The sequence below is a fragment of the Typopeltis vanoorti genome, chromosome 17 (assembly GCF_054136105.1).
Source record: "Typopeltis vanoorti isolate ZY-2024b chromosome 17, IOZ_Tvanoo_1.0, whole genome shotgun sequence".
Lineage (NCBI taxonomy): Eukaryota > Metazoa > Arthropoda > Arachnida > Uropygi > Thelyphonidae > Typopeltis > Typopeltis vanoorti.
The window spans coordinates 91,374,816-91,400,303 of record NC_143565.1 but is presented as its reverse complement, the minus strand read 5'-3'; the positions used below and the strand labels follow the sequence as shown (position 1 = coordinate 91,400,303).

General features: G+C 35.9%; 1 protein-coding gene across 1 annotated transcript in view; it reads left to right on the top strand.

The window, feature by feature from the left end:
- LOC150097624 (uncharacterized) overlaps positions 1 to 25,488 on the top strand; it is a 350,600-nt gene that overhangs the window by 52,943 nt on the left and 272,169 nt on the right. Inside the window, exon 3 of the mRNA XM_090406960.1 lies at positions 11,393 to 11,483. Within this exon, the coding sequence (XP_090263086.1) occupies positions 11,393 to 11,483 (91 nt within the window). The remainder of the gene's footprint in view (positions 1 to 11,392; positions 11,484 to 25,488) is intronic.

Genomic DNA, 25,488 nt, shown 5'->3' with positions numbered 1-25,488 from the left:
AAAATCAATTTAAATCCAACATGTCAAATCCAATGTAATTGGATTTGATACTGTGACCCAGAAATGAAGTCAACAGTAGTGTTTGGAAATATTAACTTTTCTGCATTGAACATTTTGCAGCACTTTTGCTTGGAAAAGTAATGCTAGTATTTGTTTCTTGAATCAGAAGGCATGTTTCATAGCACTAGGTACCTTGAAAGGAAAGTGTGTCTCATAAACAGAATGCAAATATGCTTAACTCACTTACAAGCCACAGTTTTCAGATGATGATCAGAATTTTTTACCAAACTAGTCGGACAAAAAAACCTCCCTTAGACAAGGCACATTCACATACAGGGATGGCTCTAGAGGCCATGAGAGATATCAGTGGAACACTGGTATCTTAGAAGAAAACTCAGCGTCTAGTGCTGTGATTTCTTGATGTTTTTTATGCATAAATGTGAGCTGAGAGGGAAACAAATTTCACTGTGATACAGAATTGAAGCAAACAACAGCTATTACCTTCGAAATTGTTTTGTAAACACTCCACAGAAAAATTAATTCCTGCAGTTTAAATTTTCTAGCGGTGATTGTCACAAACATTTCACTACATTGAAATGCTCAGTGAGACTGAGGGGGGGGGGGATTGAATTAATATTTCTATATCCATTGCATAGTCACCATCACACTTTTTTCTTCAGAGGTGAATTTTACTATCCTGTAAAACAACTTGAAATATATTTTGTTCCTCAAAATTAATAAAAAGGTTCTAATGGCTTTGGTGCAAATGAGGATGGATATGAATCTGGCAGTATATCAATGATATAGGAAATGATTTGACAGGAAATATTTAGTTTTTTGATGTTAAACTGGGAAGAGCAGTGGTAAATAAAGGTGATGTAGTGATCCCTCAGGAAGACTTAAATAGACTAGCAGTATGGGAAAAGGTAAATGACTGGCAGTTTAATGTGGCAAAGTGCAAGGTGATGCACTTTGGGAAGAGATCACAAGTTGTATACTATATCAGTGGTACTGAACTGCAGGAAACTTCTGATATCAGGGACCTCCTTGAGGGATGGGGTGATTGTGGATATGGAGTTGAAGTTTCGAGGGCATATTGCAAAAGGTAACCAAAACAGCACATGACATGAAATTACATGAGCATTGAAGAACACACTAACAAGTAGGGATAGAAAAGTTATTATTCCCCTATATATGGCTTTAATTAGGCCATATCCTTCAGATTCTGTGGGGATGAAGTAGTGGAGAAAATTGGGGCGAGTGACAAAGATTGTGGCTATTCTGTGGGATGTTCTGTATGAGAATAGATTGTCTGTAGGCTTCAAACATTAGCTGATAGGTGAAAAAGAGGAGACATGTTAGGAAGTATTTGAGTTATTAAATGAGTTTTATGGGATTGACACTGCAGACTTTTTTTTTTTCACTACTTGGAAGGAAGAGAGCAAAGGGTCACCAGTGTAAGTTGTTAAGAGTGTCGTTAGTAAAGGTGTTAAGACTAGATTTTTTTTTTTTTTTTGCTTAGAGGATGTTGAACTGGGTGGAATGGAATGGACTGCTAGAGGTAGTTGTGAGTGCTTCATCAGTGAATAAGTTTACGGAGAAGTATGATAGGTATTGTGTGTGAATAATGGATCTCCTGTGATGAGTTTTCTGACTCCATGGAGATACCTGTATAATAATGATAATAAAAAAAACTAGTATCTAGAAACTTTGCATTTCTAAGATACAGTCCTCTGTACTTGCAGTGCAAATGCTGACGAATCAAATGCAAAACATGCCTAGAATTTTATTTAGTGTAATAGATCTACCCTGAACAACTGGCAGTTACTATTCAAGTTTTATTTTATATATTTTGATTCCATATATGAGAGGTCGGGACCTATAGACACTGATGAAATAACCTAAATAAATGCTTTATTTAGGTCATTTTATGCACATATGTGGCTGCTTAAAAACATTATTATACATACATCTGTAAGTGAGAGAGGGAGAAAAAAAAAAGCAGCGATTTGCTATACAACACAATAAGATTAAATTTAGGAATGATGGTGTATTGAACACTGAGATAGGCTGCAGGCTAAACTTACCTTGCACTATTGTTACAGTTGTTTAAGCAAAGATAAAGTACTTAGTGAAATGAAAAGTATTGTACTAGTTAATGCTTCATTCTTAAGAAATTTCTTGAGGATGGACAAAGTATATGAATACCGATAAAAGTGGATTGAACACATTGAAAGAACAGACAGTTCGAGATTATCCAAAAAAATACTCGGGACGACCAAGGAAAGATGGCATGAGACCGGAACCAGCCACTGGACCTAAATCCCTGAAAGGATGATGACGACTAGTTAATGCTATAGTTATCTGCAAATGTGACAGCCTTATTTCGAAATGGAAAAACATTTTACTGGTGTAGATTGATCGCGATGGTGAGGTGGACATGTTCCCTTAAGCCAAGCTATTCAAAATAACTTCTTGTTTGCCAAAATTATTCTAAATTTTTCATTTACATATATGACCTAAATAAAGCATTTATTTAGGTCATTTTATGTACATATATGGCTGTTTAAAAACATTATTACAACCAGGGCAGTCTCCAGATTAGATCGCGCCCAGAGGCAAACAATTAAATATCACCACTGATGTATTATAAGACAAAAATATAAAATCTCCAATTGCTATTTTATTTTTATTACAAGAGAAACATTAATGCAAAATGATTACATAATAATATTAATTAAATGTTTGCTTTACAGGTATATTGCACAATAAAACTGTTTATAAGCTCTTCTAAATTTAAATTATAAGCTATGTCCACCTCTATCGATAGTTGCTAGACCAACCAGTTTTTCTTGGGTCGTTGCTGTTCGTAAATAATTTTTAATCAGTTTTAGCTTGAAAAAACTTCTTTCTGCACTTGCTACACTAACAGTTCCTATTAACATAGCGATGATGCCTACCACAATATGGCTGAACGAGTGCCCTTATTACGCAGCACCATGAGGCAGGCTGCCTCTCTGCTACACCCTGTCAATGGTACTGATTACAACACACACCATACAAGTGTGATGGGTGGGGGTGGGGGGGTCAGAGAAGCAGTGATTCGCTGTACGATGCAATTCACTGTACAACAGTGGTCTGGAATGTAATGTGTTATATGACTGGGTTATGCCTGTATACATTTCAGGTCTTAAGTCGATATATTATGTTTTGTGTTAAGGAAGATTTTTATATCTTTAAACTTTTAACTTTTTACTTGCATAAATAAATCTTTTTATTTATTAACCTAGCTTTTTTTAATTTCTGCTTTGTTTCAACATACGAGGGTGGTCTGCAGAGTTCTCGATCTAACAGTGAAAAAACGAATTTATAATTTCAAAATTATTTTTCAACATAATCTCCCTTAACACTAATACATTTATTCCAACAATGCTCCAGCACCATTATCCCGTTCCTGTAGTGGTTCTCAGTAAAATCTGAAAAAATACCCCTCTACAGCTGCAATCACCTCTTGATTCAAAGAAAAATGCTGACGAGAAAGAGTTGTTTTGGGAAGAGATAGAAGTCAGAAGGAGCCAAATCTGGGAAATAAGGGGAATGTTTCAACAATTCATAGTGCAGATCCCTTAATTTTCCTATTGCCAAAACACCTTTGTGGACAGGTACATTGTGCAAGATGATTTTTTTCTTCTGCGAACCAGATCTTTTCTCATGAATTTTTGCGTCTAGGTCTGGCTAAAAGATTGGAATAATATTTCCTGGTTATTGTTTTACTCTTTTCAAGATAATTAATAAACAAAATGCCTTTAGCATCCCAAAACACCGATGCCATGACCTTTCCTGCTGATGAAACCGACTTTGTCTTCTTTGGTGCTGAACAACTGGCTTCTGTCCACTGTTTTGACTGCTGTTTGGATTCTGGTGTATAATGGTGAATCCAAATCTCATCCATAGTAATAAATCGATGCACAAAACCAGTTTTATTCTAGTTGAAATGCTCCAAGCACTGTTAGAGATTTGCATGCAAGTACATTTTTGATCTGCTGTGAGCAAGCGTGGCACCCATCTTGCACAAAGCTTTTTCATTTGCAATTCTTCATGCAAAATATATCCTACATGTTCTTTTGAAATGCCTATAGTCTCAGCAATTTCACCACTTTGACTCACCGGTCATCCAATACCATATCGTGCACTTGATCAATGATTTCTGTGTTGTTGCACATTTTGGACGTACTTCATGTGGATCATCTTCAAGGCTGGTAAGGCCACGTTTAAACTAGGCAGCTCATTTCTTAATTGTCAAAAACAAAGGAGAGGAGTGCCCATAAACTTTTATCAACTTCGAATTAATTTATTTTGGCAAACCTTCTTTTACAAAGAATTTCTTTTACTCAATTTTATCCATTTCAAGGGATACAGACAACACTTTTGCTTCAGACAGCTGTATAAAACCAAACTACCTACTTGATAGAATGACTTGTAATTTCACATGGATGCTTATGACAAATGTACCAACTTAGAAAAAAAAAAAAAATCTTGCCGATAGTGTTGCCATCTATGGTCGAGGCCGAGAACTTTTCAGATCACCCTCATAGTTTACAAATTCAGACATTTAGTTAGACACAAATGTGCCTAGTCCTGGTTAGCCAAATGAATAGCAGTTCTGCTCTCCATGGGTTCTGTAAAAATAATCATAATTTATAATTATGAATCTTTTTACAATTACTTTTATGTTTAGAATTTTAATAGTTTCATAATTATGTATGATCAGCGCTTGCGATGTGCCAAATAGAAAAATGATATCTGTTTAAAGAAATAATATGATCTGATAATTTTAATGATTTCAGTGTTCTTTGTGCTAATTGTTAAATGTGATATCTGTTTGTCATAAAGGCATTCTTCTTTTGTTAATGATGACAATGTGTCAGCCATTATTTACTTCTTGCTTGTGGCTTCGTTGAACAAGTGCTCATACTCACTGAGGAGGTTGATGGATGATTGACAGCTGAGAGAGAGAGCATTAGGTACTGGGGTAACGAAAAAAAAAAGACCAGAAAAGGTAATGGAAGTTTGAGAATGGAGACCAGAGAATTTTGTTTTAGGAAGTTTTTAAAAAAAGTTTGACAATTGGAATGTACCAATTCAGGATTCCTAAAAGGGATCTTAGCAAGGTGAATCCTTTGACTGAAATGTTGATCCTATCAACAAGTGAATAGTAATGAAGGCGATATTAAATAGACTTTCTATTTCAACATTAGAAAAAAGATAGTTTTGTCTTCTGTCTTAAGGACACCAGTGATATGAATTATTTTCTCATAGCAAGTGATGGAATTTGAGACATCTGAGACTGTGAAGTGGCATTAAATAAGAGCTCTACCTTGATACGTTGTGTTCATAAAATAGTAAAAGAAACTGCTTTTTCCTTGGTAAAGAATTTGTGATTTGGGCTTCCCATAATTAAATTGCATGAGCTAAGAATATTTATTTATACTCAGGGAATCAGTGAGGATGAATGGAACAATATATGCTAAATCAGGAAACACTGCATAGTTCCATGGATGTTATGAAGATATAAGTTGTGAGGAAAGGTCTGATAAAGAACTGACTAATGAACATTTATTTATATTAAGGAAATGCTTAGTCTGGTAGACTTCATTAAGTATTTGTGAAATAAACCAATAATAGAATAAGTCAGTGAGAGAATGAATTCATCTGCTAAAGATAAAGGAGATCTCAAAGTATAGTTTTATTTGGAAGTCCTTGGATCCAATTAATTTTGTGTATTAATTGAATTTTATTTTACCATTTTGAATATAGTTTTTAGTTTCATTAAATGGATTATTATTATTATTATACTCTCCATGGAGTTGTCGTACTCATCATGGGAGGTTCATTCAACTGACAACATATCTATCATACTGAATCTTAAAATCCTTACTCCATGCATTAACAACATATTCCAGTACTGCATTCTATTCATTGACTTCTCCATGTAAAAAATATACTCTTCGCACTCTTCTTCACCACACTCCTACACAACTTCCAGGGATAGTCTCTGGTTCTTTCAATCTCGCCTTCTACTCCTTTTATAATTCTCACTGGATTAATCTGGTAAAATCCCTTTACTAACTTAAATGTGTCTATATCACCTTTTTCCCTCCTATCCACCAAACTGCTATCCACATTTCTTCAACCTCTCTCTCTCTATAGCCAGTATTCCAGAGTTTTGATGTTGTCTTAGTCACTCCTCGCTGGATCCTCTTCAATGTTTCCACATCACATTGAAAACCACGTTACCAAATCTGAGCACAATAGACCAATTGTGGTATGACCAGTACTTAGCATCATAGTGGCACTACAATGTGCACTCTTTGCAACACTTGCAATATACCCTCTGAACTTTAGTCTGCAGTCAACAGTCCCTCTCAAATCTCATCCACTTCCTGCAGTACAGCTCTGTTAGTATAGTACATAGCCATATATTTCTTCACTCCAAAATGCAACACCTTGCACTTATTAATAATAAATTACACAATAACCACAGTAATTAACTTTAATGAAATAAAGATTGCACTTATTGATGTTAAAACTACAACACCACTCCTTTGTCCAAGTCAAAAGTCTATTCAAATTTTCCTGAAGGGAATTAACATCAGCAGTGCTACTTATAATTCTAACCAACTTTGCATTATCAGCAAACAACTGAAGATCCTCAGTCATTCCTCATGGTATATCATTTACAAACAAGTTAAACAGCAGTGTCCCAAGAACAGAACTCTGTGGCATGCCACTGGTTACCCTACTTTTTTGAGACACTTCATCATATACAACTCTCTGGTATTATTAAGAGAGCCAATCTCTGATCCATCTAACCAATATACTGTCTATTCCATTGTCTGCAGTTTGTACACCAACTTATGTGGTAATCTATCAAAGATGTTTGCAAAGTCCAAGAATATCGTGTATATGATTTTCCCTTAATCTAACACACTCCTCACCTTGTTATAAAATGAAAGTGAATTGCTAAAACATGACCTACCCTTTGCAAATCCATGCTGACCATCTTAAAGAATATTATGTTCATCAACCACCCAATCTTGTATTTTATTCCTGACCAATCTCTTCTACACCTTCACTACAACTTCAGTTATACACACTGGTCTGTAATTAGAAACTTCTGTCCTAGAACCATGCTTGTGGAGTGGTATTAATTTGCCTTTTTCTACTCTTTAGGAACCTTGCCCATTGCAGTACTTTAATTAAATAACCGGGTCAAGTGAATAGCTAACTAGTGTGCACATTCATTCCACAGCCTCTTCAACATCTAACCCCATCAACACCTCATACACCTGATTCTTTCCCAGTTCTCCTAATCCTCCACATCCTTCCAATCATTTACACCAGTATGATTTATACTGATAAAGTGCCAATTCATTAATTTCACTATATCATTTGCAATGATCACTCTGCTGCCATGAGTCCACCAGTATCTATCTGCTATAATTATTTTTCCTCTTGCTTTCCATACAGTAAAAGAATTTGCTTTTGCTTGAGTTAACCTTAGGCTGACCAGCCAATCTTCTCCTATACTGTACCTTTCTTTACCATGCTTGTCACTTTATGTTGGAGGTTTAATGGATTTTTTACAACACTCAAAAAGAATTAAAATAGAATTTAATACTTCCTATATTTCGTCCTAGTCACTAGGACATCTACGGGGATTACAAAGACAATTAATGTAACATGCACACAAAAACTTACAATACTAAGCCCAACCATGTGGGTGACAATAAAGTCCTATCTAGGTGGAGCGCCCTCTAAGGGCAGTAGTAGGTGGCCTGGGAATGTAAGGTGGGACCTCTGGTGATGACTGTTTCCCAAATCTTCGGAAGCTTAATGCAACCGTATTTGTTAAGATTTGGTTGGTTTCTGAGAGCTGCTGCTGCTTCTAAGAAAAGTCTCTCTTTCTTGAATTTGCTGTGATGGAGCATGGTGGTTTTCTTCCATGATACTCTGTGGGTGGTGTCCAAAACATGTCAGCCAAGCCTGAATGGCCATAGTTGTGTTTAACGATGTACGACTTGTGTTCCTCCAGGCAGATGGATGCTGATCTGCCTGTCTGTCCAAAGCACGCAAGCTTACAGGAACAGGGTACTTTGTAAACTCCAGGCAGAGAGAGAGGAGGGAGCTGATCTTTCGTAGAATGGATAAGGGTAGCCAGTTTGCGGTAGGGCTTATATGCTGTGTGTAGGTTATACTTTTTTAGTATCTTGGCTATTTTTTCCGAAGTGCCACGGATGTAGGGTATGGTGATGGCATTTTTAAATTCTTGTTGACGAGAGGGACGGGGAATGGGGAGGAATTGATTATTTTTTTGATGCTGTGTTCGCTGTTGCCATTGGAGAGGAAAGTTCTGTGCATGTGGTTAAGCTCAGTAGTGAGGGCGGTTCCACTGGAACAAAGATTGTGGGCTCTCTTGGTAAGGGTTTTAATGATGCCATATTGTTGTGAGGGGTGGTGGTGGGAGAGTTTGTGAATGTATCTGCCTGTGTGTGTGGGTTTTCTGTATACAGTGAAGGCAAGTGTATCATTAGGCAGGCGCGTGACTAAGGTGTCTAGGAAGGGTAAACAATTGTTCTTTTCCTTTTCCATAGTAAACTGGATTCTTGGATGTAGGCTATTGAGATGACCGGGGAAGGAGTCTAACATGTCTGGGCCATGAGGCCAAATAGAGGCCGTGAGGCCAAAGCAAAAATCCATTAAACCTCCAACATAATGTCCTCACAGCACTTAAGCCTCTACACAAGACATGCTTGTCACCTTCCTAGCCCACACTTTATACTCTTCATGGATCTGATTGCTGCCTGTTGTCTTGTACTTCCCCCATAACATTTTTTTCACCCAGCATAGTTTGCTTGATTTCACTGTTCACTATTTCACTCTTAGTCTATTTACTTGCTTTACCCTTGGCATGCAGTTATGCATTGCTTGCTTTAGATACTGCCTTGTGAATTTCTATGCATTGTCAACATCTTTTCTGCACAGCTCATCTCCCCAATGTACAGAGCTACCCATAATCACCTATCTTATACTTCTATATAAGGTGGGTGATTGTTTTTTTTTTGGCAGTAACCTTTTCTTGTTTCACCACTTACCAAACAAGTACTTCATGATCACTCTCACCAACTGGTGGCAGTGTCGATAGCTCATTAACAACCACTTCTTGTGAAGTTATCACCAAATTCAAAACGGTAAAGCCTCTAGTTGCTTCATTTCACATGCCGCTTAAGATATTCCTTTTAGAAATTTAAGACTCGCTCTCCTTGTCCCTGTATACTACCTCCTCCTTCCATTCTATATTCCTGTAATTAAAATCTCCCATCAGGATCGTCTTCTTTTTGCATGCCCAATTTGCCTAATCATTTCACAGTCAATATTCTCTACATTCCCTAGCCTATAAAAGCATCCTATCAGATTTACTAGCTTGTTAATTTCAACTTTACAGAATTTTAAAATCTGTACATGTCCTATCAAATTTACTTTGTGGACACAATTTCCCTGCAACCATTAACAGTGCTCCCCCTCCTCTTTTCACCTTCCTATCCTTCTGGAAAACTGTATATCTTTCCATTTCTATTTCTGACATCACACCATTCTCAGAGAACCAAATTTCACTTATACGAACTATCTCTGGAAATACTGACTCAATCAGTGCAACAAACTGAGCTCTCTTATTTCAAATACTCCTTACATTTGTATACAAACATTATAAAATCAATGCATCTTTGAGGCCATTCTACCACTATTCTCTATTCTAGCTACTATACCACACCCCTCTCTTTGGTCTGACCACTTCTGTTTATCTGATCCTTGCTGATTGCCATTCATACCCATCTCATCCTCACCTTTATGAATTACATCACCTTGTGCTGCTATGACCACATCTTCAACCTTGTATCCATCTTCTGCCCGTCGTACAACCTGTTTAGCTGTGCTATCCTGCTTCACAAGTACCCGTAGATCGTTAGCTACATTAGCTTCTTGATTCTGTACCTTCTCATCAAATAATAGTCTTTCTAAATGCGCAACACCAAACCCATTTAAATGCCATCCATCAACTTAAAGTTGATGATTATTCCAATTTTCCTCCAAATTCACTCCAAATATTTATAAATAAACTGTGTGTAGTGAATTTGAAACTCCTTTGCTTCACACAGCTCAGCCATTTTGCTGTTCATTATCTCTGCTCTCCTTCTGAATTCATTATTGTTATATCTGGGCAACACACTAATGAGTTTTCCAACAACACTATTATCCTAAATATATGAGTATATATATTTTTATTTGGTTTTCAGTTATTTCCTGGATTCTAAAGTGAATGCAAGTTTAGTCATTGTGCCATTCGGATTGAAATGTTATAATTACTTAACACTTGGTGTGAAAACAGTAAGGTGCATTTGTAAGGATACATCAAGTGTGTGTGTGTGCACAAACACACACACACGCAAAAAAACAAACAATAAGTCATTGTAAACAGTGTTTACAAATTTAGACATTTAGTTAGACACAGATATCTGTAGTCCTGGTTAGCCAAGTGAATAGCAACTCTGCTCTCAAAAGATGTTGGGTTCATATACCACTGTGGTATGATGTCTGTAATGTCTTTAGGTGGGAGATGATTTTTGTTGCCTAGTATCAGACACCCATCCTACTTATTGAAGGTCTGAAGCAGATATGAAAAAGTTTAGTGTTTGGTTTCTAGAACAGAGTTTCCAGATTTTCTCACGTCCACTTACCTACTTCATATTTCATGAAGGGTGTGGATTATAAGGCATGTTTTTAATTGGCAAACTTGACTATGACTAGCAGTTATACTTGCAGCTTTTCATTATTTGTTTACCAGTATTTAAATTTAAAGGACATTTTTTATGTGTATTATATTTTAAATTGAAAAAAAAAAGTTATAGTGATATTTAATGCTGCTGCTTTAAATGATAAACAAGTACTATTACAGAGCATTAGGGACAGTTTCTACCTTGAATTCTGAGTAGTAGTGGTGGTACAATATTTGTAGTTTCAGATCCTCCACAAGGGTTTGCAATTGTTTTATAGATGAACCTTGTAACATTATACTAATATCATACTGACTGAATATTGAGGCACATACTATACAAAAACACAATAAATATTTACTTTCAGTATCCATGACCATCTGTGGTTTAGTTATTTTCTTCCAGAATTATTTTTTAAATGCCTTGGCTGTTCCAGTTTGTATGCAAGGTATAGATTTGCAAATATGTTAATTTTGCATATTTTTTTATTATTATTTTTTATAGAAAAGGTATACTTTTAGTTAAGTATTAATGTCTTGTTTTTTAATACTTTATTATAGAGCTGTGAGTTTATTTGCAAGAGCTATAAATAATTATAGGGTTCCAGAAAAAGCTGCAGATATATCTCTACAAACTGCACTTAGAGGATTGGTAAGTAAATTAAAGACCACTGAATTATAATGATGATTCAGTTTGTTTTTTTACTTTAATAATGTTATAGATAACAGTTTAGACTAAAGTTTTTAATTAGTAATTTCCATACATATTAAATAGTTAAAGATTGATGGAAGTCTTAATTGGATTGAATCATCTTTGGGTATGCTCCAGGAAATGAAGATGTCTATTTTAGCTACTAAGTTAACAAAATGATTTTCTAAATCTTTGTTTTATTGTTTTAGTTTTTATGTGCTTTAGGAATAGTTTCTTTATGGTGCTTTGGATATTTGACTGAGGAATAACATTGAGCAATTAGGCTAACACAATCATCTCATACTGTAGCAAACACCAGTTTCCAGGTTCAGAAAACTCAATAGCAAACACTCTTTTAATATAGGTTTATTTCTGGGAAACTCCCATATTACTCCTCTTAAAAACTATTATTTTTATGCCTATTTTTCCTGATTTCGTTTAGGAGTGCCCCTTTTTTAATGTCATTGGCTTTTTACTCAAGAATTCTTAGGGCATTGCAGATGTATTTTAGAGAGACAAATATATGTAGCATAATAGAAGAAAATTTCCACATACCTTTCTTGGATGTTGTTGCCTTGCCTGTCTTTTTTCTGCAATGTGCATACTTCTACTGTTATGGTGTTAAAAGGGAAGTGGGGGTTAGGCAATGTAGGAGAATTAATTTGAAAAAATCCCGTTTTTTTTTATTATATAATATATACATATATTATTTTTAAGGTGGGCAGAGTGCTTTTTTGTAGGATGGGAAAGAGATGAAAGAAGGGGCTGAAAATAGAAACTGTTTTTTTGGAAGAGGAAAGGTTTATGGGAAAAGGGGGCCGGAGAGAGGGTTAACGGGGTGCGAGCTGTCGCGGCCGTGCGTGCCATCATCCGAACTCATGGAGGAAGTGGATGCTATGTCATATTGGCTTGCTGTTTCTGCCTTTGAAGTGCTTGAGTTATCGCCTATTGTCAGAGTTATGACCTAATTTTTCTGTTATAGAGCTTCCAACACTCGGAGATTATGTAGGGTTGGTGGACGCTGATTGAGTTTGCGTCACATTTTATGGCTATCATTTCTGATATTCTAAGCATTGTTTCATTGTCTTGTCTGTCTATTATGTTGGCCTTGTTGATTTGCGGGGTATGTTTCTGTTCAAGGGCGTGAACTTCTATTTCTGTTTTTCCTGTACTTTGTATTCTATTTTTCTTTTTGATGTTCAACAACAGTATGTATATTGAAATTTTCGGACTCCCTATGGGCCAAAACATCAGCGGACAATTAGCAGAATTGTTCCTAGCACACATACCACTCCTACTCCCCCCTCCGACATCACCTTTTATGGTATATTTACATGGACGATATTATATGCATTGAAGAACCAACACACATCACCACCTTACAAGTGTCCCTTAACAGTTACAGCAACAGACTAAAATTTACCATAGAAACTTAACAGAACAAATCCATAAATTTCTTAAAAATGACATTAATCGGAACAAATAACAAAATAGCCACAAAAATATACCACAAACCCATGCATATCGGAAACAACCTCTATTTCAACTCATACCATCCATATTCTGTTAAAATATCGGTCATCCTATCACAATTTATAAATGCTTACAAGTTTTCAACCAACCATAATTATCTCAACACAGAAATAAAAAAACTAACACAGATCTTTAAAAATTGCAACTATCCCACACAACTAATAAATTACGCAAACAGGACAGAAAAATCCCATCAAAACAACCCAACAACCAAAATGGACTTCACAACGTAAAAAGTTATCAAGCTGCCATACGTCCAGAACACATACAAAGCCTACAAATACATTTTCACACATACTGACTATAAACTGGTATTCACCACAAACCAAAAATTGGCAACACTTCTAAAACCCACTAAATCTCACACACACGAAGAAATATTAGCACACCACAACGTAGTCTATAAATTTCCTTGCCAAAAAGACTGTAATATCACCTACACAGGTTCTACTATCAGGTCTTTATGGGCAAGACTACAAGAACACTTCCGTGACTGTAACATCCCTATTCCAGAACATTTAAACACTAAAAAAGGCAACATCAAAAAGAAAAATAGAATACAAAGTACAGAGAAAACAAATAGCAGTTCATGTCCTTGAACAGAAACATATCCCACAAATTGACAAGGCCATCATTATAGACAGACAAGACAATGAAACAATGCTTAGAATATCGGAAACGATAGCCATAAAATGTGATGAGAACTCAATCAACGTCCACCGACCCTATATAATCTTTGAGTATTGGAAACTCCATAACATAAAAATTAGGGCACAAATTCCCACCAATAGGCGATAACTCAAGCATTTCAAAGGCAGAAACAGCAAGCCAACATGACATAGCATCCACTTCCTCCATAAGTTCAGACGACGACACACACGGTCGAAATGGCCCACACCCTTAACTCTCTCTCCAGCCCCCTCTTTCATCTCTTTCCCACCCTACAAAAAAGTGCTCTGCCCACCCTTAATAATATATGTATATATTATATAAAAAAAAAAGCAGGGTTTTTCAAATTAATTTGAAAAATTGCCTAACCTCCCCCACTTCCCTTTTTATACCATAACAGTAGAAGCATGCACATTGCAGAAAGAAGACAGGCAAGGCAACAACATCCAAGAAAAGGTGTGTGCAAATTTTCTTCTATTATGCTACATATATTTGTCCCTCTAAAATACATTTGCAATGCCCTAAGAATTCTTGAGTAAAAAGCCAATGACATTATAAAAGGGGCACTCCTAAACGAAAGCAGGCAAAATTGCCATAAAAATAATAACTCTTTTAATATATTTCTACACTTTTTGAAACTATTAGGTCTTGACCAAGTTTTTTTTCAGCAGTGATATTTAAGTTCCCTTTTGCAAGATGGAAAACTGCAGCAAAGCACATTTACTAGCAAACAGCATCAGAATTCATACCTTGAAATTGATGTTATGTTCAATGTCGATGTATTTATTTATTTTTAACTCAATCCATCTAGCATAACAGCTATATTGAAGAGTGATAATAGATATGAAAGTAGGCTATTCTCACCTTTGGAGGCAGGGAGATACATCACCTGATGTTTACAATGGTGAGCTGCTAAGCCCACCTTTCTAATAGGTTATAATTGGTTGATGTCTCATAGGTCTTTTTGATATTTAGTGTAATTTTACAGTTGCTGTGACTCATCAAACTGCTTTAAGTGATGCAGCGTCATTGTCATTTGATGCAGTTTGTATTCAGACTGTTTTATTTACAAATGTGATATTTGTGCAGAAATTAACAGACATATGAATTGTGCATTATTCTCTTGAACTTTGAGTAGTCATGAGGCCTTTGAGACAAACATTGTCTTTGGGTATAATTTCTTTTACGTGTACTGAAATGTACTAAGTTGCAGTTTTTTTTAGTGCCATCATCACAGTGCACACTATGATAATGGCACTGATAAATATTAATCTTGGTACATTTGTATGTTTGAGTATAGTAAAAGAAATTGTATAACAATTTACTTCACAGCCAAACATTCTTGCACTGTGGATTCTTGCATTATTTTTGCATTGATCAAAATAGTATGTGATGGACATCTCAACTGGGATTGTTGGTGCTCAGTTGGTTTTCAACACTTCCATCAGAAAAGGGAACTTGCTGAAGTGAAACTTGTCCAACATAAGCATCATCCTTATTTATCTGTGAAATGACTTTATAAAATTATAAACAGACATACAAATAGCAACCAGCTTATTACTCAGGAAATTATCAAAGGAAATTAACTATGGGCATGCATGCATGTGGAACTCTGGGTGGCAAATTTTCATTTGACCTTAGCTGCTGTTGTGTCCCTATTTACGATTATTAAACTTTCTTTTTCTCCTTTCAAGTGAATCTCTATATTTTCTTTAATCAAAACTTAACTATGCACGAGATATTACAAAATTCAAATATTTAAGCCTTTTCTCCCCTTATTATCCCTAATATTTATATTATACTGCATCAGTACATTTAGTTTAAGATATATAATTCAAAAACAAGGAGCAAAATACAAAAATATGTCTGAGCGTGAAACTATTAAGCAGTCGTGACCCTTTATCTCGTAACTTAACACATTAAATTTCCCGCGTGATTAGGTTCGTACGTTTTTCAAGTGGTGCATTAGGCAGCAATTTCAGACAACTGTATTATTAATGAACAAAAGTTTATTTAAAATCTTAAACATGGTACAATTCAATTTCTATTATATAAAACACAGTTCAATACTAAGAATAAAATTACAAATTACACAAGCAAAATACAAGTATTAGGGCAAAATCCTATATGGGAATTTGCAATCATGCCGTCATAATGGACCTTATACATATAAATATACACATATAATCCTGGAACAAGTTAACACTTTACTTAACCTTATACTAGTCAGAATGCTCTATATTGCCATAATACCATGGACATTAATGTTTATATTCAGTCTACCTTATCTAACTTACAAAACAAACAATATAGGTTAAACTATCCTATCGCTATGCCCATACATACATTTCAACTTTAAGACACTCTCATATGAAATACCATACACATACATAAATCTCTAACATATGAATGCTTATCAAATAATATAAACTAGTTTACTCTCATTCTACTCTGATTTGTACTAAAGTCCTAGTATATCTTCGAGTGTCCAGTAATTAACAGTGATTGCAACTATATGCGATTTCAACTGATACAAGATTTTACAGTACCTTTCTAGGATGAGCCTTGGTTTTCATGATCTATACCTTTCGTGCTTGAATAAAGGACACACACACAGGGTCTTCTGTTCTATCATTATGGAACTCATCACGTGGCCACGGATTTCCGTATGGATTTTCTTTCCCTCGATAAGAGTACTGGATAATGAGATACATAAACAATTCCTTCCTTGTAACTATACGACGTTCCTCGTCTCTTGCAATAGGAATACAGGATCGAATTCCCACACACTTTGTTTCCTTGTTGCGTCGGACAGAGATAACTCCTACGTCGTCACTCAGGAAAACCCGTGTTACCTATACGAAAATTTCGTAAAGAAACTCTGAGGGAAAAAAGCCTCGTGGGAGGGGTTCCTAACCCTTTTATCTGCATGACCCTATCAGCACCTTCAATTTCTTTCTTCCCCCCCCCACTGGAGTCGATCTCACTCACCAATTAAAGTCATGTTTTTCTGCCCAGAACATGTTACGGTTCGCTTGCACGCAACCCTCACATGACGACGTCTCACTTCAGGAATTGACCTTGAGCGATCGTCATTTGTTTTAAGCTAGCCTCTATACTAAATTAATCCCCTTTTTAGAATTTACTTGAATATTTTAATCTCCTTTTTTCGAGTGTGTAGCCTCTCACAAATAAATTCTTATCTCTAATCTTCTTTGTCTTACTTAACCTATTTTTTTCATATCTTTTTTTTTGTAATAAGATTCCCTTTTTTAATATTTAGTTAAACAATTTCTGCTATAATTATTTTTCTTGGATGCAAGCATATTTTCTGTCTTTAAATATTTTGTATTAGCTACTTACATAGGATTTTATATTTTTATTTTCTTGTTACACCGTGATAACTGAAATTTTTACATTCTTGGTTATCAGGGGTGTAACACTGCCCATTTATAAAAATGATTAAAAAAGACACTGGTTTACAGAACTTTAATTATAAGATGACCAAAAAAAGTTTGCAGTGTTTGTATAGTCAATGTCTTCCTTTCAGTATTTTCATCTTCCTCTTTTATGCCAGGCTTAATGATCTTATAAGAATTCATTATTGCACAATAATTTTATGTTACATCCAAACTCTCATGAAATGTAAAATAATAAGAATAATGTGTCTGTCCAAGAAGTGCCACTTAAAATTCATGGTATAACATGCAAATTACCACTGCAGTTATAATGTTGCATTTGCAGAGCCACATGACTGAAGGACATATGTACTATCTAGATCAGTGGCTCTTAACCTTTTCAAAGTCATGGAACACTTTTCATTATAAGAAAAATTTGGGGAGCACCAAAAGCATTAGGTTTATAAAACTAACAATAAAAATATGCATGGACTTGCCCTTTTTATAAAAATGGAACTTATTTTAATGCGATACTTGAGCTTGTCGGTTTTTGCAGATTTCAGCAATACCAGATCTAATATGTGATATAGCTACCCTTTGTCTCTTTGTCTATCTATATTAGTAAGTCTTTCACGCTTTTTAGTTTTTATATTGGTTAATATTGAGTAACCGAGCTCGCACAAATACAATGTTGAAAACTGTAACAAAATTTTCAGTGCTCTTGTGGAGAGAGAACTGGGTATTCGGCTTTGGCAAAAATCCAAAATTCCTCAAGAGTTATTTCAGAGAATTTCATTTTTAGAATACGATCCATTGGCAAGGTAACTAATTGTTCTTCTTGTAGCGAAAATTCACAACTCGATGTATTAACTGTGCCAAATGGATTTCGTATCCAGTCATAATTGTGTGATTTAAGGAAGGAAAGTAACTTGAAATCTTTTCTTCCAGTATTGTTAAATGTTCTATTATAATGGAAATAATTCCCTCGACATTTTTATTATGGGGCGAAGGAAACATATCTACTTTATTTTTTCTGATATGTGGTTTTTCCAAAGAGAGACTTTTTTCTGAAAAGCTGACAATTTGTCAGTGAATGTTAAAATATTTTAATTTTTCCCTTGGATTCTTGTATTAATGCTATTTAAGTAATTAAAAATATTGGCTAAACATGCCATTTTAGCACACAAATATCATTTTGAGGACATTTTACAAAAGCATCTGTACCTTCATTTTGAAAAAAGGCCAATAACTCATTCTTAAGTTCTAAAATTCGGAATAGCACTTTGTCTCTGGATAACCATCTTATTGCAGTGCGCAAAAGCAAAGATTCGTACTTGGCTTCCATAGATAGCAAAGTTATTTTAAAAAGGCATGCTTTTAAAGGTCTCTTGACTTGATGTAATTTACCATATTCACACCTTGGTCTAGTACATGTTTTAATATTGCCGGTAATGTTTTTGTATCATATGACATCCTTCACCGGTGGAACTCCTGAAACCAGTTCGCGGGTTTCAAGTGTTCCGGGGAACACCGGTTAAGAACCACTGATCTCGATGGTAAGTAAAGGAGGGAGAAGAGAGGGGAGGACATGTGAGAGAGAGAATGGAATGACTCATTTTGAAAGATAACTTGTTGGTAGACTTGTGAGGATGATAAAAAGTTGCCTCTCATAAGTTTTGATAAATTATCATTTGTTGAAACTGTGGAGAAGTTCTGACAAAGACTTTGTCCTACTAATATCCTTAAAGTAGAAGAAAGTGTTGGCAGCTTACCTGAAATTAAAGTTTTCAAAGGACTGTTTATGTGGATACATCCACTGGGAAGAGATTTCCTCTCTCTTTACAATATTATTCAGCGAGAAGTCTTAATGTGCTTATGCGTTAAAAGTATGTTAACTATATGTATAGCATTGTGATAGTCCAGTGTAGGGAATCTAGGCTGAGAAATTAAATGTTTGATGTCTAAAGCTACTGGTAAGGTGAGATATGGATACTGCCTAAAAATTAAATGAGCAACTTGGGTAATTTAGTGTGCTTGTAGAAGCAGTACTTCTACATTTCTTCAATACTTCTATTATTAAATGCTAATTAAATTGATATACAGGGCAATCAAAATTGAAGTATACCTTTTAACTGTTAATATTTGGTCCTCTTACACTAAGTAAGAGACATTTTCTTTGGATTTTATTGGACCATGATTCTTTATAAATATATGTATACAATTGTCTACAACTTTCGCCAGCTTAAGTCTGTCTGCATTTCTTTTTAGCATTTAATGTTAGTATACCCATTTCTTGTCCTGAAGAAGCCAGACAGACTTAAGCTGGTGAAACATTTATAAAGAATAATGGTCCAATAAAATCCAAAGAAAATGTCTCTTGCTTATGAAGTCGAGTGCCATCTAGTGATCCAAATGCTATGAAACTTTGCAGGAATACATCATGCAGAAGCTATCTGAGGGGGAGAAAAGAGGAGAAAAAAGAAAAAAAAGAGGAGAAAAGCGATGTAAGCATAAATAACACATTTCTATTCACTTCCATTATTTATTAATGGACAGTACTGTTCATTGTGCTGCCCTTCATGGTATGCTACAAACTACATCCTTTGCACAGTGTGTTCAACAGCAGAACACAGTGGATCGGGACTAATGTTGTGCACATGCTGTGTTATGCTGTCTTTCAGTGCTGGCAAGCTATCAGGATGGTCCTGATAAACCCCATCTTTGAGAAATCCCCAGACCCAGAAGTCACAGGGGATCAGATCATGTGAAAGAGGCAGCCATGCAGTGGGAAGCTCACAGCTGATTACTCTGGCTTCTGTGAATGTTCTTGAAGAACTGGCAGATGTCCTCAAAAAGAATGATTCAAGGATAAATGAAGCTGTAAACCCACATGAGATGGTAACTTTCGGTGAATGCAAAGGAATTTGGACTGCATGCAGGTTTTGTATAGTCCATACCCAGCAGTTGTGGGTATTCACAGCTCCATTCAGGTGAAAGTGAGTCTCATCTCTCCACAAATCATCTACTGCCACGGAGCATCCAATTCCACTCGAGCAAGGAATGTAATTCAAAACTTCAACTTTCCTTGCTTTGACATTTAACATTTCTTCCAAATTTTGAAAGTCTGATCAACTTTCAAAGTCCTGTGATGCAACTCCTGTGTCAGAATTATTTGAAATGTGTAGAAATGCAGAATTTTCCATAGAATTTTCCAGACAGTTGCGTAAGGCACATCCATGTATCTTGATGCAGCATGTGCACTGCAGGAACCAATGTTGCTATTCATGGCCTGCTCCACATCGACAGTAGCAACTTCATTCACGTGTTATGAATTGATTGGTTTGCAACCTCTGCCAGCTCTAACTCCCAACGATCCTGTTTCTTCAAAACAACTAACCATTCGTCGCAGAGCACATGGAGACAGTGGACTTCGTCGACATTTGTTCAGGCCACAAAATTTGTGGAGTGCAGCAGTACTACTAAACAACAGCATTGCAGTTGTTTAGTAGTTCAGTATCACAAGCAAAGCACATTGAGGAAAGGTTAGTGCCATCACTGAAGATGGTATTAACAACCAGAATGAAGGGAAAAATTCCATGTTCATCTTTTTTAAGCCTTCTGGTAGTTGCTAAGTTGCATGATATGCAATTCCATGCATTTGGTGTTTATAATGCCCATGGTGGTGAAATTTTGCATTTACTTGTTTTCCTCCCCCCCCCCCCCTTTCCTCTCAGATATCGCTTCCTCATGATGCACAATGTATTCCTGCAAAGTTGCGCAGCATTTGGATTACTAGATGGCATTCACAAGGCCTTAAACAGGGATAATTTATTTTGATCACCCTGTATATAAGTTGTTTGTTGATTAGCCTAATATGGTATGTAATAGTTGGTGCTTTGTTCATATTGTACTGCTGTTAACTACCTTCATGCCATTCCTGTAGTCTGAATAGTCACTTCCCTATTGTTTAATTAAGGAAAATCCTCTTATCATATAATCAGGAAATTAATCTGTTTCTACACCACTCAGCATATAACTAATTTTGTATCCCACCTGAATTGTAACAGGCCAGTCATGCAAGTAACTTGGCTTCATAGAAACCTAATACTCTGATAGGATGGTTAATCTTATCTGCACAGTCTGCTATGCCTGCAGTGGTGTGAATTTTTTGGCTGGTTTGTCTGTTTTGTGGGATGAGAAATCTGTTTTGTGGGAAACAGGAGGAAAAATCCTGTTACCTCCATTACGAAGCCTTCTAACTTCCTTCAGTTTGAAAAGCCCTCTAAAAAAGTTCTTTGTGTATTCTAGACTCATGAACAGGATTCGATTGACTAAGCTATGGATGCCATCAAAGTTAATATTTTGAAAGAAATTTTATGGAAGGCATATAGATATATGCCTTCCACAAAATCAGTAATGCACCAGGTGTGCAAATTTTTTGCACACCTGGTGCATTACTGATTTGTCACTCAGTAATGTGCCTACCTTGTGAGAAATGACTGAGCACTGTTTGATGCCATACAAAAGACTACTTGAGTTGGATTTATGCCAGGTGTTAGCATGCAGATTCATAATGAGTAATAAAACCATTTATTTGCATTTCCATGAAGTGGCGAAGGTGTACAAACTTTAGTAAATTGGTTCCATGTAAATTCAGCTGACAACGAACTTCAGATATCAGTTTTCTTGTTGCTACTTTTGTGTAGCAATGGTCCATTTTTGAATCACTAGGAATGGATGACAAACAACTTGTCTTCTGGAAAAGCCATTCCACTGCCTCAGTCACCTTCAGTTGAAAAGTCTCAATGAAATTCTGCACATCCTAGATATGATTCTTAGTAGAGGAACAGATAGAAATGTAGAGATTACCATTTTGTTACTTTAAACATTTGATTGGATCTGTCATAGCATATATCCATACCAATAGCTCTTTGCAATTGGGTCACCAGTTTCCTCTTTGGTCATCACTGCTTGTCATGGTCAATGGTTTCCTCTCTTCAGATTTCTTTATTAATGATAGAGCATCCCAGTGATCTGTACTTTTGCTACATTCTTCTGCTTGTACATTATCGATTTCTCTCTAACCTGAAATTGTATTCATCGGTTTGCTTATGAGAGATACACTCCATTCCTCTATTTATTTGATAAACTACATAGTGATCAAATGATTCAAATTCCAAAATCTTCCACAGCTGGTGCCTTACTTATTGAGGGGGGGGTGATAATCTAGTAAATTTAAATGTTACCGAAACAGTTTTCTAATAAATAAATAAATAATAATAAAAATACCTTCACTTCCTCTTACTTTTGATAATATTCAGATTTCCCTTCTTGGATAGACTTACACATCTAGCTTTTACTGGCACTAACTCATCATATCTTTAGATTCCCTGTCTTTTTTTTTAAACATCTTCTGTTCAGCTGACTGTATTAATTCCATATCCATTCAACTCTATAGGTGTGTTTTTTCACATTTGGGTGGTGCACCAAATACCTTTGCATGAATGCATAGTGCTGTCCATGTGTGTGTGTGCGAGAGAGAAATATGATTAATGAGTAACTTTTTTTTTCTCTCTCACAAACAGTGAAATTACTTTTACTTACATTCTGTTTCTGTGTTATGCCTTTTTTATTTTATTTTTTATTTTGTTGGATGCTGCTCAACTAAACAAGCTGCCACCATTCCTGTATTTTCCTCTAAACATGTAAGATGATGAGAACTGATGCTGAGCAGTATCCACATTCAATTCCATGCTTATCCAGTTTGTGGTCCCTGTTTTTATTTATTTATTTATTTCATTTACTTGTATTCTCTTGAATAGCCTTCTCCTTGTGACCAATTGCTGTCAAACATCCATAGATTGCTACTTTCTGACTCAACCACTTCCACTCATGGTACTGTTTATTATGATAGAATTTGTGATATCTTGGATGTAGGGGTTGATATATTAAAAAAAAAAATGGATCAATTGCAAAATTTATGTGTAAATGCTATATGTGTCAGTCTAGCATTACGGAACCAGAAACGTGGCTGACTGTAATGGAGGTTTTTATAATCCTGTTATTATAGCATATATCTGTGTATTCTACATATACGGTATATTAGTAAATTCTATATATGAATATCATTCAATCTTATATATATACAGGGTGTTTTAAAAAGAATGACCCTATTTCAAATAATTATATTTAATAATGAAAATATGGTACAGTTACAAAATAAATTACCAAGTATGAAGTAAGGCCTAAAGTTTCACTCACCACAATTACAAATGCTCAATGTCGCATTCATTTGTGGTTCATGGTTGCAGAGCTATACAATTTAGAAATTGGGACATTCTTAAACTTAAAACCTAAAAGGACTGGGAGATGGGTTGAGTCCTTGACTCTTTATCCTGTCATCTGAATGAAGAAAATCTGTGTAGATGGGGTGTTATTGAGCTAAAAGCTCTAGTCATGGCTGGGTAATGGCAATGGCCGAGCCTCAGTTAAAACTTCATTGGCTATGTTAGCTATAGCATTGCTATCCATTACCCTGGAAGTCCTATAAAGGACTCTGCTATTTTCAAATAATCACAGTTCAATCAGGACATTCTCTTTGAAACACCCTGTGTATATATATACATATTTGCTCTCCTCCTGTATCTCAAACTTTGAAGAGCACATTTATTTAGTCTGTATGCAGAGTTCAATAGGTTAGATATTACCTTCATTTTACCTTAATTTTCTAGTGAAGAATCTTTTTTTTTTTGGGGGGGGGGGGGGTGCTTAATGGTCAAATCTGTAAATTGAGATTTACTATAGAGTCTCTTCTCAAAACTGAGAGGAGACTCCACATAGCCTTTGAAGGAATGCAGAGAGCTGAACAGGGCTTCTGACCTAATGTCAAATCCTCATTTTCTCAACCTAACAGGGTGTACCATGGAAAATTGTAATGATGGTACAACATGACAGAATTTCATGCTAGCTGGTGGCATTGGCCTGCCACTGTATGAGATCGGCTAACTCATCTTCAATTGAAAAAACCCATATAAGGATTCCCTTTGTCATGATGAGAATTGAACCCAGTCAAATCTTTTCCGATCGAAGGGAGAACAGCAATGTTCCGCTGTTCTTCCAATTGTACCATGGCAGCTATCAAATTATGCTTGTAAAACAAACCTTTTCCTTAAGCACGCATGCGTCAAATGTCATCATTGTATCAATGTAATCAGAATATGTTCAGTTGTTTTTGCTGATGATGCAAATCTGGGGAGAACAATAATAGATAAAGTATATGTAGATATCCTGCGGGATGATTTAAATAAATTGGAATTGTGGGCAAAGGATAATGATTGTCAATTTAATGTTGCAAAATGTAAGATTATGCACTTCAGGTTGAAAAGGTTGCATTTGATGCATCATATTTTGACAGGATACCCCCATAGAACACTGTTAGGCAAATTGGAGCAGATGGGAATGGATACTAAATTGGTGATATGGATAGGAGAATGGCTCAGGGAGAGATACCATGAGGTGGTGTATGGAGGAGCCGAGTCCAGAATGAGGCAGGTGACCAATGGTGTGCCTCAGGGCTCTGTGCTTGGGCCATTGTTGTTTAATTTGTATATAAATGATATAGGAAATGGCGATGCAAAGTTGGGTAGTGCAATAAAAAATCAAGCTGATGTTGAAAGTTTGCAGGATGATTTAAATAAGCTGGTAAAATGGGCAAAAGATAATGGATGTCAGTTCAATGTGGAAAAGTGTAATGTCATGCATTTTGGGATTAAAAGATTACCAGCTGTGTACTACATTGATGGAAAGGTACTCCAAGAGATTGATGAGGCTAGGGACTTAAGGGTGTTGGTAGATAGGGAGATGAAGTTCAGAGGACACATTGCTAAGGTGTCCAAGATTGCACATAGGATTACTTGGTTGTTGAGGAACACAATAACCTCTTTATCCAGAGATAAAGAAGTTATTATTCCCCTTTATAAAGCGTTAATACTTCCACATTTGGATTACTGTGCTCAGGTCTGGTCACCTGGATTCCTTGGAGATGAGGAGGCTGTGGAGAGGGTTCAGAGAAGAGTGACCAAGTTGGTGAGTGATGTAAAAAATGCTCCCTACATTGATAGATTGAGAGCTTGTGGATTGCAGAGATTGGTTGATAGGCGAAGAAGAGGGGATATGATAGAAACATTTAAATTACTGAAAGGTTTTTATAGGATTGATGTAGGCGAAATGTTTCAGCTGTGTGATAGTGATGGAAGAACAAGAGGTCATTCCTGGAAATTAAAGAAGAGTGTGGTTAACAAAGGTGTCAGAACAAGGTTTTTTGCCTGGAGGGTGGTAAATGAGTGGAATTCATTGCCTGACTTAGT